An 18,452-nucleotide genomic window follows, 5' to 3' on the forward strand; every position below is an offset into this window, starting at 1 on the left:
AAACATTGATGCAAAGTAATTTATTTACAAAATAGAAATAGATTCAAAGACATAGAAAACAAACTTACTGTTACCAAAGGGGATGAGGGGAGATAGATAAATGAGTTTGGGATTAACATATATATAGTAGTATATATATAATAGATATAAAACAAGATACTATTATATAGCATAGGGAACTATAGTCAGTATCTTTTAATAACCTATGATGGAAAACAATACAAAAATGATATATATATTCCTTCTCATAATACATAAATGTGTATGTGTATATATATATATAGTGTATATATATATATACACACACACATACAAATCACTTTCCTGTATGCCTGATACTAACACAACATTTTGTAAATTAACTGTACTTCAATCAAAAAAAAAAAGAATGACAGTAACGTGTGAGGTTAACGAACTGTTAAACAGCTTGAAAGGGAAAAGATTAACACGAGATAACATAAGAGCATAAAAGTGTTGTAACGATTACCATTTTTAGAGTAGAAGATGATTTAGGAATAGACTGGATAACTGATTCGAAGGAAGCATAGAAGCTGAGGAGACCAATTTTTCTAGATTAAGAAACAGGAGGGCTAGTGAGGTCTATGACTAAAATAAGAACTAGAGTGATGCAATAGGTTTTGATGGGAAAGTAATTAGTTAATCTTAGATTAATGAGAAATATCTAACTGAATGTATTCAGTATTAGTTGAAAAATATAGATTAGGTTAAGTTATCAACAGCTTATTGATGGTAACTGAAGCTGTAGCAATTGTCCAATCATCTAAGGAGAAAACACTTGCAGAGTGAGGAACAATGGTCTGGCTATGATTGCTAACTGCTTCTCGTAACCTCCAGCCTCCCTCTCTTCCTAACTTTAATCAGGATAGTTTTGTAACCCAGCAAATAAGCAAGGCGTCTTTACCCTTCTGGCAGCTTGGCCTGTCTTTGTGACTTATGGGACACAGTGGATGTGCTCTATGGAACATCCTGGAAAGTTCCTTAAAAGAGATAAGCTACCTCTTTCTCCTCTGTCTCTCCTCCTCCAGACTGCTCAATACAAAATATTTGGGCCGTGAGGAAAACTTAAGGGTGAAAGTTATTTATTAGGATGATGGCTTCCTCAACATTTCATGGGGGCATATTTCTATAGAGGTTTCTGTCTTATTTAAGCCACATGTGTCAAACCTGATTCCAACTGATAAAAATGAGTACCAAAGTTGTTGCAATGAAAAACTCCTACATTTAAGGAGTGATCTGAGAAGGAATTGCGAATTACAGACTGAGAGAGGTAAGACAGGAGGGTGTGGGATACCAGAAAGCAAGAGAGAAATGCAGCTTAAAGAGGTAGATGGAGAAAATGGCCCATCACAGTCAAAGGCACTTTCATTTGAGGACCAATTCTGTCCCTAATAGTGTGATATTCTGGAAAATAAAATACTTCTACTTCCAACTCAAATTGTATGTAGGCAGATGTGTGGGTAGATATATCTAAGGGGGTAGACATATAAATAATATGACACACTAATATCTGAAATAAATGAAAATCCTTTTAAATTCTGAAGAAGCTCTTAGCCATCTATATAAAGATTTGGAGGGAGTCACTTATTTGTAGCAAGGATTTTCAGCAGCACATAAGGAAATGCAAGAATATTGGACCTTTATATGTGACTCATTTGCAAGCTCTTTTGCTTACCTTTTTTCCACTTCCCCAGGAACCACCCAGAGCCGTTTCCTTCTTCCTCCCTCCCTCCTTCTCCTCCCTCTCTCCCTTCATCCTTCCCTCCCCATCTTCCCTTCCTAGGAGAAAGGATGCATTTTCATTGGGATGGAAACTATGCAAGTGAGAGCAATGTACTGGGATCCCAATATGCTTGTGATATTTTAATACATTTTCAAGGGTAAGTGGCAAGTGGTTTTCACTAGAAGAAAATGTGAGTTAAAAATTGGGGCCAGGAGCCAAGACCACCAAAGATGCAACTTAGATCAAATAAAATACTGACCAGTGTAAATATATTGAATGTATGGCTATATTTATATAGATCATATTGAGATGGTTTCAAAAAATGTCTTACTTTAATAATAAGTAATACATCACAGAACATACTTTATGATTGGTGAAAAATGAAGTGAACTGAAAACTGTAGGGATTTTTTATTAAGGTGTTAAGTTCAACGTGTTTGGACTACTTGTAAATATTTAAAAGATTTTAAATGCCTTTTTCCATTTATTTTCTGAAAGAAATTGGTTAGACTCTGGGGAAAAATTTTATTGTGCATTAAGGTCTTCATTGGAAGACTTAAAAAGTAGATAGGTTTCTATTTCTATTAGGAAAGAATGCTCCTTCTGCCTTGCTGGATTTGCTTGCCAACAGAGGAGATTAATGTACTTAGTAACTTGTAAATTCCTAAACAAAGGCCAGCTGTTGTTCAGTCCAGTGATTTGCAACTTAAGATATTGGTTTAAAACTATTCAAGTAGAATAGATGGAACTACTTTTTGCTTTACAATGACCCTATGACTTTACATGGTATGAAATGGAGACATTCTCAAAACTACACCTTTAAGTGTTGCAGAGAGAACCTTCCACCTCACTTCCTCTTACTGATGTACTGTGTGTCCCTTGGTGCATTTTAATACAAATTTTAAAGCCCACGGAGCTATTTTAAAGATTAAAAACTCATATAACTTTATTTTATAAACACTACTATGTCTCAGTTATATTTAGCTACAGTACAAAGAATAATAAAATAGCACCTGAGAATTTTTAGTAGGCTGTAAAGAATCTCAACTCCTTTCTCTTCCTTAATTTTTTCTCTTCTTCACAAAATAGAGTCCGCTCACTTCCACTCCTTCAGCCTATTGTGTCACAAGGGGCCGGATTTTCATACGAACAGCCCTGAGAGAATAATCTGCACCTCTGAAGGGGACCCAGACCACACCATTCTCAATCTCATAGGGACTGTTGTCCCTGGGGTCATAGGAGCCACCAGGGTAGTAGATGCCATTGAGATTGGCTGCCTGGCAGTTGTTGTACCACCAGCCTCCTCCGTAGACTTCAGCGCAGTTGTCTTCCCACTTGTCTGCATCCCTGTCGAAGGTACTGAACCGCATGCCACTGTGAGAAGTGTATTCTGTCCCTTCCTCCACAGAACCCTCAATCAGAGCATCACCTGCTGTGCCCTTGTAAGAGGAGACCTTCAGGGCATAGTCCTCTGCCTCAGAGCCTACCCTCAAGTGATATTCTGCATAAGCCCCTTTCCCAGCCCAGTCTTCTAATTCAACCCGAAGGATGGAGTCCCTCAGGGTTAGTAAGTGGAGGTATTCGTTGCCTAGCCAGAATTCTCCTTCTCCCTTGTCATTTAGGTTGCCGAAACCTCTCTTGTAGTCTTGCCAGGTTCGGTTAAAATTCAGTGATCCATCCATTCTTTGCTGGATCAAAAGCCATCCTCCCAAACCGGTCTCTTGATCGCAATAAACAGAAAAAATTTTACTGGATCCTGGTAGCTTGATACTGAAAATGCCACTTTGGGCACCTGAAGGATGTGTTTGGAGGACATCATAACAGTCTAAAAAAAAAAAAATTAAGCTGGTTGGAAGAACTTTCTCTCATTTAACTTTACAAAGTTAAATGACTTAGATTAAACGAAGATAACTGGCTTCCTTTCCCTCCCTTCCTTCCATTCTTCCATCTCTTTATAGAGAAAGCATGTGCTTACACAGGGATGGAACTTATGCAAGTCGATAGCATTTATATGTACAAATTGCAGGGGGCTTTTTCTCCATGAGTTTGTAATTTCATTTGCACATACTGATTAATGGCAAGTAATCAGCAAAGATATCTTAGCATTTAGTACTAATATCACTTATTTTTAACCTGATCTCAATGTCACCTGAGCCATACACTAAAAATATGACTAATATGTTAGTGACAATTTCCAACAGCACACATTTTGAGTGGTAAAAGAATTTGAATAAACAAATTTAAAATTGAGTTCCAGAGGGATTAATTCATTCATTTAACATGTATTTATTGAATGCTGACCCCACACTGCTAGGCGTTTGGTAATACAGAGATGAACATGATAGACAAAGTCCCTGCCCCCATGGAACTTACAGTCTAGCGCGCACACACACACACACACACAGACACACACACACAAATAAACAAAACCATGTAATTTCAATTAAGCATGATAGATGACCAAGAAAGAAGCAAAAGGTTCTATGGGAGACACGTTGCAGGAGTAATGAACTTAGTCTAGGGGGTCAGGGAAGGCTTCCCCAAAGGAGAAGTGTGGATACCTCTGGCAGGACGAGCTTTAACATGGCCTTTCTTGGTGTCATGTGCTCCTTTAAAGCCAAGATCCTCTACGCTTTCGGCCTCATCTGCCATTTTAAAGTGCTTGCTTTCAGTCGCGGAGCCACCTCTGCTGATAGTTGTGCTACTGCTTACAATCTGTTTGCTGTGAGTTGAAGTTTTACCACCGGAAGAGCCAATTTCCCCTAGGCCTGGAACACCGGATTCTAAGCCTGTCTTACTGTCCAAGTCGTGTAACTTACGGGTGAAGAAATCATCTTTGTTTCTAAGAAAGAAATCATCTAGGTTACCACTCATAGGCAAAGTATGGTGCCAGTCTAAGTCTGCGACACCACAGTCAGAACCATCTTCAGACTTTACCACTTCTTTGGTCGTTTCTGTGTGACCTTCGGCATTTGTAACAGTCTTTGTAATGACTTTAGAGCATGAACGACGTGTGGTGGTTGTGTGACTAGGGGAGACCCTCTCATTACCAATCAGAAGCTCTTTATCTCCTTTAGTACTGACAAGTTTACTTGTGTGGAACTCTTTCTTTGTCCCTGAACTTACACTTCCTTCCTCTCCAAAGGTGCCCCAGTCTGGGTTGGGAGGCCTAATGTTCCCATGGCCTGAGCTATCTGGCCTAAAACTTGAAGATCCAGAGCTTCCAGTATTCCAAGTGCCCGCACCTTCGGGCTGCACGCGGCCGGTGTTCCAGGCACCAGCACTTCCGGACTCCAGGCGGCCGGTGCTCCAGGTGCCAGCACTTCCGGACTCCAGGCGGTCGGTGCTCCAGGCGCCAGCACTTCCGGACTCCAGGCGGCCGGTGCTCCAGGTGCCAGCACTTCCGGACTCCAGGCGGTCGGTGCTCCAGGCGCCAGCACTTCCGGACTCCGGGCGGCCGGTGTTCCAGGCGCCACTACCTCCAGGTCCATAGCTCCCAGGGCTCACTTTTCCAATACTACTGGTTCCAGGCTTCCTGGGACTTTCTGGTGCTAATCCTGTTCCGTGGGATACAGAGTCTCCTCTGGTATGTCCATCTCCACCAGAAGTTTCCAACACCATTTTCATCTGCTGCATTTCCATCAGTGCCTTCCATTCTAGAGGGGCCTCTTGAAGCTGTTTCTGGAGCTCTCTGGAAACAGAGCCCGTAACTGTACTCGTTTTTATCAGTGGTAAGTATTTAATGTCTCTAGAGGGAAGTAAGTCTATGGCAATAACCTGTTCAAGTTGCTTCTGCTGATCTTTATAGTCCTCCAGATCTACCTTATGTTCTAAAGCCCTACTGCATGACCCTTTGCAAGATCGGATCTTAATATCAATGTCCACCTAGAGAGAGGGAGGAAAGATAAAGAAAAAAGGTAGCTATAAATGGACTGTCTGTTGAATTCTTAGTAATTAACTTACTTTTTGGAAACTGGTTTCACTTGTTTGATTTGGAGACCTACCAACCAATACTCCATCCTCAGTGGAAGAGATGTTGGGTATTGTAAGGCTGGCCAGGATAAGCAATAGGAGCTATCTGGATTTATTTTATACTTAGAATGGATCAAGAGGAAAGTGCTATTTCCTCCAAAGGAAACATTAATGATGTGATCCTCTGTGAGACAGAGGCTGAAGACTCAGAGACACAGTGGTGTCAGGGACAAGCAGGGCTTGGAATAAGACAAGCAAAGACTGAATATTTGCTTTTGAAATTACCATTTTACATGCCCTTGGAAATTTTACTTAATAGCACTGAGCTTGTTTTTTCATCTGTAGAGTGGATACATAATACCTACTTTGTAGGTAGATAATGGCTATAACACATTGCTCTAGGTAAAGTAGGCTTTTAATGAATGACTATTGCCTTCCTTTCCTTGCTACTCAAACACAAGGAAATGTGAAGCCAGAGCCACATAGTTACTCACCTCCAATCGTTTCATATCTACCAGTTGATCCCTGACATTTTTCTGCAGAAGGTTGATATGTTGTACTTGTTCTATGACTTTGCGCCTCAGGATCTCAATTCTGCTTCTCAGATCTTCTGATACTTGGTTAAATGTATTATCATTGTCTGAAATGGTAAATATGGATACTAAAGTAGCTGCTGAGTGATTTGCTTGTATTAGTCAGAAAAAGAATGAAATTTGCTTTTGGATATTCCCCAGTTTACTTCTATAATAGTTTCTTCTCTGAACATTTAATTTGTGATTTTCAAATCTATGAGCTGTTTGGTGTTTGGACAATATCCTGCAGTCATGGACGAATATAAATTAAGATGCATTCTTCAAATAAATCTCTGAAATTTTAAAGGTATAATTGAGATAAAATAATTTTTAATCACATTCCAATTATTTCATTATATCCTTAATCAAGGAACTTGAATATATTCTTGGATTTTCTTACTGAAAAGGTTTTCTTCCCAGCTATAGGTTTGAAATTGTTTGGAAACTTTCTTTTTTTATAAGTCAGCAGGATCATTCACTTGCCAGTTGCTCTTGCACCATAAAATTAATTAGTTGAGTCTCCCAATGATATAAAGAGTGAAGGCAAGGTTTCATGAGCTGGAGTCTTAGTAAACTTGCTGCCCATGCCCAGAGCAAGTTTGAAGTTTCCTGTTCCTAATGAGACATAGTGCTAGGCCTGGGAGAAAGAGACAACATGACTCCATATTTTAAAAAAAGCAAAACACTTCATAATAAGCTAGGTGGAGTCCCATCCCCACCACATGAGAGCTTTGTGCCTTTGGGCAAGTCCCTTGGTCTCTCAGTACCTTCCTTTGTAAAGCAGAAACAGAAATATCTACTCAAAATGTTGGGCTCATCTTATTTGCAGATTATACTCTTAAAAGAGAACACACTTAAATTCTAGTCTTCAGTCCAAAATTCTGACTTACTTTGTGACCTAAAATAATGCTATACTAACTTGTTTTACATGATAAAAATAACTAAAACAAGGCCCCTCCTTAAAATTCAGGGATATCATAAAGATACCTGTTTCTACTTAAAGTACCCTGGAATAAAATCATGGTTGTTACAAGGAGACATCCTATCTATTTCTGATTTTTGTTGTTTTTGTTGTATGCACTAACATTAATACTTACTGTTAGCTCTGGAAATATCCCCTCTCAAAAGTTCCACTATGTTCTTGGTCAGTGTATTAGAGTCCTTATTGTGCTTCTGATAATTAAATAGTGACTCTCTCAGTTTATTTATTCTGCTTGTAAAATCTTGATTGACTTCATCAATCAACCCTTTCATCCTGCAGCCAGAAGGGCATTTTTCATTCTGGAAACGAGGAGGAAAAATTAAGAGTCTATTTCTCAGAAACGTACTTATGGGTGCCAAGGGGGAGGGAGGGTGAAGGAGGGCTGGATTGGGAGTCTAGGATTAGCAGATGTAAATTAGTGTATGCAAGATGGATAAACAGCAAGGTCCTACTGTATAGCACTAGGGACTATAGTCAATATCCTGTGATGAATCATAATGGAAAAGGGTGTGACAAAGAATACACATATGTATTACTAAGTCACTTTGCTATATAATAGAAAGTAACACAATATTGTAAATCGACTACACTTCAGTAAATTAAAAAAAAATTAATAGTCTGTCTCTCAGATCCAGTAAAATTTTGCAGGTTTCCATGAGCCCCCACTGTTCTCCTCTTCAGTCTCTTCGCATCATTTCTTGACCTAAAAGTACTTTAAGAGGGCTAGTCAAAGATCATAAAGAAATTCTGGAGTGAGGGTCCGCTTAAGCATAAATTAGGACCCATGAAGTCTGGAGGCCCTAATACTCAGGTTCCTAGTACTTTCCTGAACACGCAACTAAAATCCAATCTGTTAATCCCACCAATGACCCAGAGTCTGGGAGGTAATTTAAGCACTGCTCTCAGGACTAGGTTCTTTTCCACTTGTCTTCTTTTATTTGATATGTAGGTTAATTAGATTATTTCCTACTGGACAAGTTTTCAGTGACCTGAAGTGGCAGCTTGCATGCACTGCCAGCAGGCCCGGAAGGACTCTCCTGTTTCGATCCATGCGCCCAGGGAAGGACTCTCCTGCCCCAATCCCCATGCCCATGGCTTACCCACTCTTCATCAGAGCAGATGGGCCAGAGTGTCTCTTTGCACTCAGATGGCGATCTTTCTTCAAGTCTTGGGCCACGCACCGCTCCTCCTTCAGCTATAAATTCACCACCAGGGACAGGACCACTACCATCTGCTGTCTTTAACGATTTATAAACACACACAAAAGAGAGAGGTGATCTTTAAGCAGATAAAGAGGAGACACTGGCATGCCTATAAATTCTGAGCAAGGGTTCCAAGGGGCTCTAGAAGCTTCAGTTTTCTTATCTTGTGGATGAAAATCCTTAAGGCCCATCTTGTGAACTTGTGAGGTTAAAGGAGATTAGTGTATAAACCTTAACTATGTTTGACACTAATCAAACCTTTAGTAAATGTTAGGAGTTTTAAGGGATCTGTTATAAAAGAATTACTTGAATCAACAAACAGTTAAAATTTACTTTTACATTTTCATTCATATCTGGAGATAGAAAAATAATGGAGAAACTCAAGAGTTCTCTCTCCTCTAACTCCTGTTTTAGTAGGGAAAAACCTACATTTCAGGTCTGTCTCCTTCAAATATCTACAATGATCTTATGGGTCCAAAATTTGAGCAAGCATATACCAAGGACACATATGTGGCCAATTCTGACTCAGAAATGCTTTTAGAGTTACTCATGTAATAATTTCTTTTATTTGAAATGAAAAGTATACTAAAAGAAAAAAAAAAGGTCCAAAATTGACAACTTTTTTTGAACATCTTAGAAATACAAATTTTATAAAAAGTTCTATTGTGATCAATGAGTGAAATAGGATATATAAATATTCTTCCAACAAGATGGTATAACTTAATAAATCAATGTTGATTTTAGGTTTTAACCTAAAATTTAGGGTTTAATATTTTTATTTTGTACCACCAACTTGCAGGGAGTTTTGTGACTATCTTAATCTCGGTAGTTTATTCTTGTTATAATTGTATTTATTTATTTTCTCTGTGTTGGCTTTTCTCTCATTTGGGGAATACTCCCCACTTATGGTGTGCATGGCCGTGGGTTCTCTTGTTGTTGAACACAGGCTCTAGGGCTTTTGGGCTGCAGTAGTTGCAGTTTCCAGGATCGAGAGCACAGGCTCAGCAGTTCTGGAGCACCGGCTTAGCTGCTCTGCGGCACATGGGATCTTCCCAGACCACGGATTGAACCTGCGTTTCTTGCGTCTCCTGCATTGGCAGTTGGATTGTTTACCACTGAACCACTAGGGAAGGAAGCCCTCAGTAGTTTATTTTTATAACTAGTTAGTATTTTCTGTTTCATTTTAAAAAAACCAATAATAGTAATGTGAATTCAAGCAATCAAGAGCAATTTATTTAAAGGAACAAGGACAATCTTTTTGTTTAAAAAAAATAAAATTATAAATTTAGACATACTTTGGAATAAAATGGCAAGAAAATAAAAACAGGTAAAAATTAAATATTTATGCCAATAGTGGAGAAATAAATGAAATTTATGCATTATGCAAAATATAATTTTAGCAAATGATGTTAGTCTTATTTTCTATAAAAATGGTTATTTATTGCTTACTATAAGGGAGAAAATTATGTTAGAAATACTCTTTAGTTTCTTCTACTTTGGTAGGTTTTATAAGTAGTAAAGAGAAAGAAATAAACTAGGATAGTTCACAGACTGGAAGTAACTGAATTTTTAGAACAGATTTATCATGTTTTCATAAGATTAATGTTTTTCAAAGTTATTGTTGAATGAAGTTTCTCTTCTTTTGTGTAGATCTCTGTAGTCAAACTTCAGGAATTATTGCAATATTTGTGATTATCTTAAAAGCATACAATTGCTTCCAAAAAGCATATTGCTTTATCAATTAATCTCTTCTGATTTTACTGTGTAATATGCTTTCAAAAATAGCTAATTTTCTTTTGTTTGTCTTAAACACAAAAACAAACTTTTAGAAAAGCTACATTAAACCACTGCTCTGCGTGTTATGGGAAAATAGGAATTAATAATTAGGTTAAAAATACTTATCATAAGAACGTTCGGTTAGCTAGCAATCCCAAGGCTTTACAGCAACAAAGACAGCAAAGATTTCTTCTCTTTAAAACAAACAAACAATATAAAACCAAGCTACAGATGCAGAAGCTTCCCCTGTGAGTTTATACGCTTTGGTCCAGCTGAGTCTCTCTCTTAAGATCATATTCCCTGTATTCTTGAGATGTCAGTCCCATCTGGGAACTTGCCTCCACAGGCTACAGTTTATAAAGCCGGCAGTGTGTGACGACATACACATAGCTGACTCAGACCTGCAAGCTCCTTGTGGAATAAACACCAGGGACAAAGAGAAGAGGAAATAGAGAAGGCCATACCTGAACTGCGCCCACCAAACTCAGGACCAGGCAGAGGTCCCTCAGGGAAAACATCTCTGCCGTGGGTAGGGCCGACTCAAGAGGAGCACCCCAGCTGAAAGAAAGGAAGACTGTCTCCTCTCCCAGTCCCCATCCCATTTAAATCCGCAAGAGGTCTGATTAATCATTATCTTTGTCCCATTGAGACAGTCAACATGCACCCCGCATCCCTTGCTCCTTCTGTAAGGTTGTTGTCCTGGAATTTCTTGCTCAATTCCCCAAGCTTGTTTGCTTCTGATAAGCTGTTGCAAAGGTAGCCCAGTTCGGGGAAAATTCCACATTCCAGGAAGAGGGTGACTTTGGGAATGCAAGGGGGAATGTGGGAGGACCTACTATTGGAGTACTTGAAAGAATTCAGAGGGTGGCAGAGGCGCGCTAGCCATAGCCCACCAGGAGGTAGAGATTTGACAACTGAGGTTCCAGTTTACATAGGAATGATGGTTGGTGGATCTGACTTTTGACTATGACGATGAACTGATCCTGAAAGGCTTGGATAAGCTTACTGTGAGCAGAGATGACTTCCCTCTGTCCAGAATGGTTAGGACAGGCAGCCCCTGAAGCCACATATCCTAGATTCATAATCCCAGCTACACCATTTCCCAGCTCTTCTTCTGGACAAAGTGCTCCACTTCTTTATGCCTCAGATTCCTCATAGTGGACCACACATTTTTATGAAGAATAAATAAGTGAATCTTTGTAAAGCCCTCAGATTGCCACATAGTAAGTACTCAGTAAGTGTTAACAATTATTGGAAAACATAAAGGGCCATGAAAATTCTATTTCTTTTCAGTTTCTGTAACTTTGGACCTGCTAATTTATTTCCCTGCTCTTTATCAAATTTTCTTTTCTAAGGAGTTGCCAGATTTAGCAAATAAGAAACTAGGATGCCCAGTTAAATTTGAATGTCAGATAAACAGCAAATATATTTTAGTGTCAGTATGTCCCATGCAATATTTGGACATAGGCTAAAATTTTATTGTTGTTGTTTATTTGAAATATATATTTAACTGGGCATCCTATGATATGTCTGCCAATCCTATCTTGTCTCAAATGTTGTTTCCTATGTGAAGCCAATCCTGATCATAGTATAATAACCAAAAATTATTGAGTGTTTACTAAGTTCTGGGCACTTTGTTGGACACTTTACATAGTACCTGATTTAATGTCTCCAGTTGAAATCAGTCTCTTATTTTTTCATACTTCCTTAGACCATGTACCACTCATAATATTTAGTACTACAGGAACATTATCCATCTCATCCATTAAATCATAAACTGGAGAACTGACATATTTTATTGATCTTTATATTTTCCCCAAAAGGTATGGGACTTCACTGAACAGGAAAGCATGAGTGAACTCCACTGTTGTGAAACTGATCACTGTCTCCTTGGGCTCTGCGGGTGTGTGAAGCCTGGTGTGAGTACAAGGCAGAGCCCTCCTACACTGCCTGCTCCACAGAAGGTTCTTTGTCTGATCAGGCTCACCTCTGATGTGGCTTTCTTGGATTCCTAGAGGCAGCTTCAGAGCTCAGAGAGAGCCCTAGAGCCTTATCTGGATTCCAGAGGGCAATGATTCCTCGGAAAACTGGGTTACACTTGTCTACAGTGCTTTAACTAGCAAAATGCCAGGAATATATAGCACCCAAGACTGACCTCCCCAGATGTTTTCCTCTGCCCAAAGGAAGTGTCTTTCTTGGAGGTGAACATGGTATATGGAAGAAGTTCCCAGAGAGTAATCTGGTGAACTTCAGATGACTTGGTTGGACAGAATCTGATTGAAAGTAAGCTAAAAGAAACCAGTCTGACTGAGTGCCAGCACTCTGGTGCCATGTCCAGGCATTTCCAAGGTGACACCTGGGGCACCATCGTTGCTATTCCATGGCTTCTTCAGGTATCTGCATGTCTCACTTCCTTGCTTCATCTAGGGCTCTGGTCAGATAGCACCTGTTTGGAGAGGCCTCTTTTGACCACCCTACCTAAAGGGCAGCCACCCTCACATGCTATTCTTTTAACCTGAGTTGGTTTTCATTCATTCCATTTTATCACTACTGGACAGTATAGATGGAAAAGTTCTTTATTTTTTGTCTCTTCCATACTAAGTTCCTGAAGCTGAGGCACACTGCCTAGTACAATGCCGGGCATAGAATAAGTACTATTAAGTATAAACAGAAAGTTCCTGTGTTATCTCTCCAGTGCCAGAGTTCCCTAACCAAGCACTTTAGGGGGACTCTTCAGCCTGGCACTGCAAGAATGAGCACCAGGCTAGGTTCTTTATCTCATGTATGTGCTAAGTCGCTTCAGTCATATCTGACTCTTTGCAACCCTATGGACCCTATGCCAAGCTCCTCGGTCCATGGGATTCTTCAGGCAAGAATATTGGAGTGGGTTGCTGTGCCCTCCTCCAGAGGATCTTCCCGACCAAGGGATCAAATCAGTGTCTCTTATATTTCCTGCCTTGGCAGGTGGATTCTTTATCAGTAGCACCACCTGGAAAGTTTGTGAGATAAAGTCTCACAAACAAGCCTTGTTATCAGCCATGGAGAAACAGGTTTTGCTTAGACAGAAAGGCATGCAGGTGAATAGGCAATGAATAATACAAGGAATATCATTTTTTTATTGAGGTGTAGATGATGTCCAATATTATGGTATACAACATATTGTTTCACAATTGTTAAAGATTATAGCCATTTACATTTATTATAAAATGTTGGCTATATTCCTATGCTGTACAATATATAGGAGTATAAGTTTTTAAAATCATATGACAATAAGGATATCTTTCCAGGAGTAAAAATGGGAAAAAAATTGAGAATTTTCCAATTTCTTAAGCCAAAACCACTCTGTGTTGCATTTTCCCCATAGATTACTATATTCTATTTTCTTTAGCTTTAATGAGATAAATGTTTCCTTCATTAATATAATTTTCTACAAATTATAAGTATCTAAATACAGAATTCACATATATGTTATGCCATCACACCTGGCAGGACTAGAATAGTTTCTATTTGTATGATATATAATGCATGTAAAAAGAGTAGAAATTCTATAACTGTAATTATGTTTCACTTTTAAGCTATATCTACACATTAAAATTTATATAGGAGGGTAAAATACATAGCCAGTCATCTAGATATTTGCCCTTGTAGAAGCATAACTTTAAAATACAAATGAAACAAAATAAAGCAACCCTCTGCTTTCTTTTGAATAGGGTATTTGTCCTTACTGGGGCTACATCCCAGAAAGGAGAACATCCCTTCCTTCACCAATTTATTTTAAATGTATTGAATTCTGAGTTCAGTTCATTTATTCATTTGTTTGAGAATAATAAGCATTTATTGTATGTCTGCTATTTGTCAGTCCTGCATGCTATGTTCTTGAGATAGAAAGGCAAATAATGTATAGTCTTGTACATTCAAGTTGCTTGCAGTTGGGGAGGAAATAAATACATGTGCAGCTAAGAAGTTAAACCATATAAAATTGCCATTTTTGTAGATCAGAATGATTAATGTCTCAATTGCATTTCGTTTAATCTGATACAAAACAATGGAAAAAAAATCCCATGAGGTAAATTCAAAGTACTTTTAGAACATAAAGCAGAGATTGAAATAGTGTTTCTGCATTACTTTCTGTCATATTTTTTATAAAATATTCCTTAAAATATCAGATTTAATTCACGTATAAAAATGAAAGATACCTCTTAAAAAATAGTAATTACATCTTTTAGCATAAAAGCTTGTATGAATGTGTATCTTTATTAGTCTCCTAATAACAAGAACATAATGGTACTTTGACAGGAAATATTTTGTTAAAATAGTATTTAGTGCACAATTGGAAAGTAGCACAATTAATTTCTATATCTTGAAATGTCTGAATTATAAAAATATAAGAGATCCTGGCACTTATACTACTCTTTTGGCATCTCTGGGTCAGGTTTGTTTTTTTTTGCCTCGGGTTTTGACAGCAGTGACTGATCTATAAAGGATTTACTGGAAAATGTTGGCAAGGATACTTAGCTTTGTGTATCTTATTTTCTCTCCTTGTTTCCTGAATTTCAAGCAAAATTGCAAAAGCTTGTTTTTAACCAACTTGCTTACTGTGAAAGGTGAATAGATTAGTATGACAATCTATCTGAAAGTGACTAATGGGATTTTTACTTTCAGAACTCATCAATACTCTGACTGCAGATGGTTTTCCTGAAAGTTACAGCTGTAGAAAGAAGATCAGAATTTCCTTAAATACACAGACATGATTCTGAACTACACTTATGCAAGTGAGGATGGACATTTGTGATAAAAACCCTCCAGAAAGCAGGAATAGAAGGAACATATCTCAACATAATAAAAGCTATATATGACAAACCCACAGCAAACATTATCCTCAATGGTGAAAAACTGAAAGCCTTTCCCCTAAAGTCAGGAACAAGGCAAGGATGCCCACTTTCACCACTACTATTCAACATAGTTTGGGAAGTTTTGGCCACAGCAATCAGAGCGGAAAAAGAAATAAAAGGAATACAGATAGGAAAAGAAGAAGTAAAACTCTCACTGTTTGCAGATGACATGATCCTCTACATAGAAAACCCTAAAGAGTCTACCAGAAAATTACTAGACCTAATCAATGAATATAGTAAAGTTGCAGGATATAAAATTAACACACAGAAATCCCTTGCATTCCTACACTCCAATAATGAGAAAACAGAAAGAGAAATTAAGGAAACAATACCATTCATCATTGCAACAAAAAGAATAAAATACTTAGGAATATATCTACCTAAAGAAACAAAAGACTTATATATAGAAAACTATAAAACACTGATGAAAGAAATCAAAGAGGACACAAACAGATGGAGAAATACACCGTGTTCATGGATTGGAAGAATTAATATAGTGAAAATGAGTATACTACCCAAACCAATCTATAGATTCAATGCAATCACTATCAAGCTACCAACAGTATTTTTCACAGAACTAGAACAAATCATTTCACAATTTGTATGGAAATATAAGAAACCTCGAATAGCCAAAGCAATCTTGAGAAAGAAGAATGGAACTGGAGGAATCAACCTGCCTGACTTCAGGCTCTACTACAAAGCCACAGTCATTAAGACAGTATGGTATCGGCACAAGGACAGAAATATAGATCAATGGAACAAAATAGAAAGCCCAGAGATAAACCCACGCACCTATGGACACCTTATCTTCAACAAAGGAGGCAAGACTATACAATGGAGAAAAGACTATCTCTTTAACAAGTGGTGCTGGGAAAACTGGTCAACCACTTGTGAAAGAATGAAACTAGAACGCTTCCTAACACCATACACAAAAATAAACTCAAAATGGATTAAAGATCTAAACGTAAGACCAGAAACTATAAAACTCCTAGAGGAAAACATAGGCAAAACACTCTCCGACACAAATCACAGCAGAATCCTCCATGACCCACCTCCCAGAATATTGGAAATAAAAGCAAAAATAAACAAATGGGACCTAATTAAAATTACAAGCTTTTGCACAACAAAGGAAACTATAAGCAAGGTGAAAAGACAGCCTTTGGAATGGAAGAAAATAATAGCAAACAAAGCAACAAACAATTAATCTCAAAAATATACAAGCAACTCCTGTAGCTGAATTCCAGAAAAATAAACGACCCAATCAAAAAGTGGGCCAAAGAACTAAACAGACATTTCTCCAAAGAAGACATACAGATGGCTAACAAACACATGAAAAGATGCTCAACATCACTCATTATTAGAGAAATGCAAATCAAAACCACAATGAGGTACTATTTCACACCAGTCAGAATGGCTGCTATCCAAAAGTCTACAAGCAATAAATGCTGGAGAGGGTATGGAGAAAAGGGAACCCTGCTACACTGTTGGTGGGAATGCAAACTAGTACAGCCATTATGGAGAACAATGTGGAGATTCCTTAAAAAACTGGAAATAGAACTGCCATATGACCCAGCAATCCCACTGCTGGGCATACACACTGAGGAAACCAGAATTGAAAGAGACGCGTGTACCCCAATGTTCATCGCAGCACTGTTTACAATAGCCAGGACATGGAAGCAACCTAGATGTCCATCAGCAGACGAATGGATGAGGAAGCTGTGGCACATATACACAATGGAATATTACTCAGCCATTAAAAAGAATACATTTGAATCAGTTCTACTGAGATGGATGAAACTGGAGCCCATTATACAGAGTGAAGTAAGCCAGAAAGAAAAACACCAATATAGTATACTAATGCATATATATGGAATTTGAAAGATGGCAACGATAACCCTATATGTGAGACAGAAAAAGAGACACAGATGCATAGAACAGTCTTATGGACTCTGAGGGAGAAGGTGAGGGTGGGACGTTCTGGGACAATAGCATTGAAACATGTATATTATCATATGTGAAGCAGAGCACCATTCCAGGTTCGATGCATGAGACAAATGCTCAGGGCTGGGGCAATGGGATGACCAGAGGGATGGGATGGGGAGGGAGGTGGGAGAGGGGTTCAGGATGGGGAACACATGTAAACCCATGGCTGATTCATGTCAATGTATGGCAAAAACTACTACAATATTGTAAAGTAATTAGCCCCCAACTAAAATAAATAAATTTATTTAAAAAAAAAAAGAAAGTGAGGATGGAAAGAAAAGGTCTTGATCATTCCTGATTCCATCACAGTGTGTTTCTCTTTAATCTCTTTATTCATGAAAGAAATCTACTTTATTTTTTAAATTAAACTATCCCCAGATTAATGGCCATTTAACTGAATATTTTTTAGCATTTTTGGAATTAAATTTCATAATGTTCCAATAATAAAATAATCATTTTTTGTCCTTATGCATGAATTTCATGGTCTTTTACTTAAGTACTTTTAATCAAGTTTCCACTAAGTCATTGTGTGTGTGTGATATGTATGTAGGTATGTATGTATGCGTGAGGAGTGTGTGTGTGAGAGAGAGAGAGGTAAAAGGGAGGCCCCTTAAGTGTTGCCACAGCTTCATTTCCTTTGGTTTTGAACCCAGGTCTCCTGAATTTCAAGCAGTCTCCTGCATTGCAGGTGAATGCTTTACCGACTAAGCCACCAGGGAATACCTTTTAACTGTATTATCGATTAAATAATTCATTTTTCAAGATTAATCAATTTTACTTACAATCTGCTTAGCTAAATTTTGCTGGATCTATCATTTTTTGTTGAATGTGTATTAAAGTATAAATGGTATTTTTGAAAAGTAAAACCATTCAGTTCAGTTCAGTTCAGTTCATTTCAGTCACTCAGTCATGTCCGACTCTTTGCAACCCCATGAATTGCAGTACACCAGGCCTCTCTGTCCATCACCAACTCCCGGAGTCTACCCAAACCCATGTCCATCGAGCCAGTGATGCCATCCAACCATCTCATCCTCTGGCGTCCCCTTCTCCTCCTGCCCCCAATCCTACCCAGCATTAGGGTCTTTTCCAATGAGTCAGCTCTTCGCTTGAGGTGGCCAAAGTATTGGAGTTTCAGCTTCAACATCAGTCCTTCCAATGAACACCCAGGATTGATCTCTTTCAGGATGGATTGATTGGATCTCCTTGCAGTCCAAGGGACTCTCAAGAGTCTTGTCCAACACCACAGTTCAAAAGCATCAATTCTGCGGTGCTCAGCTTTCTTCACCGTCCAACTCTCACATCCATACCTGACCACTGGAAAAACCATAGCCTT

The 18,452-nt window shown here is 38.4% G+C and overlaps 1 protein-coding gene and 1 long non-coding RNA gene across 3 annotated transcripts; one reads left to right on the forward strand and one right to left on the reverse strand.

The window, feature by feature from the left end:
- Positions 1-2,659: 2,659 nt before the first annotated feature.
- FGA (fibrinogen alpha chain) lies at positions 2,660-10,820 on the reverse strand. 2 transcript variants are annotated; one of them, XM_081543243.1, is made up of 7 exons: positions 10,709-10,820; positions 8,367-8,504; positions 7,382-7,565; positions 6,207-6,352; positions 5,025-5,625; positions 4,302-4,985; positions 2,660-3,565 (listed from the first exon to the last, which is right to left on the reverse strand). In XM_081543243.1, exons 1-7 carry the CDS (start codon positions 10,760-10,762, stop codon positions 2,856-2,858), a joined length of 2,517 nt encoding a protein of 838 aa, XP_081399369.1. In that variant the 5' UTR covers positions 10,763-10,820; the 3' UTR covers positions 2,660-2,855. The 2 variants fall into 2 exon arrangements, with proteins under 2 accessions (XP_081399369.1, XP_081399368.1); XM_081543242.1 differs by having other exon boundaries at positions 4,302-5,625; positions 10,709-10,815.
- LOC145526793 (uncharacterized) lies at positions 5,146-17,381 on the forward strand. Its single transcript, XR_014069178.1, has 2 exons — positions 5,146-5,471; positions 14,907-17,381. It is a non-coding gene; the product is annotated as an uncharacterized LOC145526793 (long non-coding RNA).
- Positions 17,382-18,452: the final 1,071 nt, after the last annotated feature.

This window comes from Giraffa tippelskirchi, chromosome 11 (genome assembly GCF_054371585.1).
Source record: "Giraffa tippelskirchi isolate mGirTip1 chromosome 11, T2T-mGirTip1v1.2.pri, whole genome shotgun sequence".
In the NCBI taxonomy this organism is placed as follows: Eukaryota; Metazoa; Chordata; class Mammalia; order Artiodactyla; family Giraffidae; genus Giraffa; species Giraffa tippelskirchi.

Coding starts and splice junctions, on each gene's coding strand:
- FGA (XM_081543242.1), bottom strand. CDS start 10,762: ATGTTTTCCCTGAGGGACCTCTGCCTGGTCCTGAGTTTGGTGGGCGCA. Junction 7,566..8,366: donor TCTGCTCTGATGAAGAGTGG/GTAAGCCATGGG, acceptor CCTCGTTTCCAG/AATGAAAAATGCCCTTCTGG. Junction 3,566..4,301: donor TAAAGCTCGTCCTGCCAGAG/GTATCCACACTT, acceptor TTTTTTTTTTAG/ACTGTTATGATGTCCTCCAA.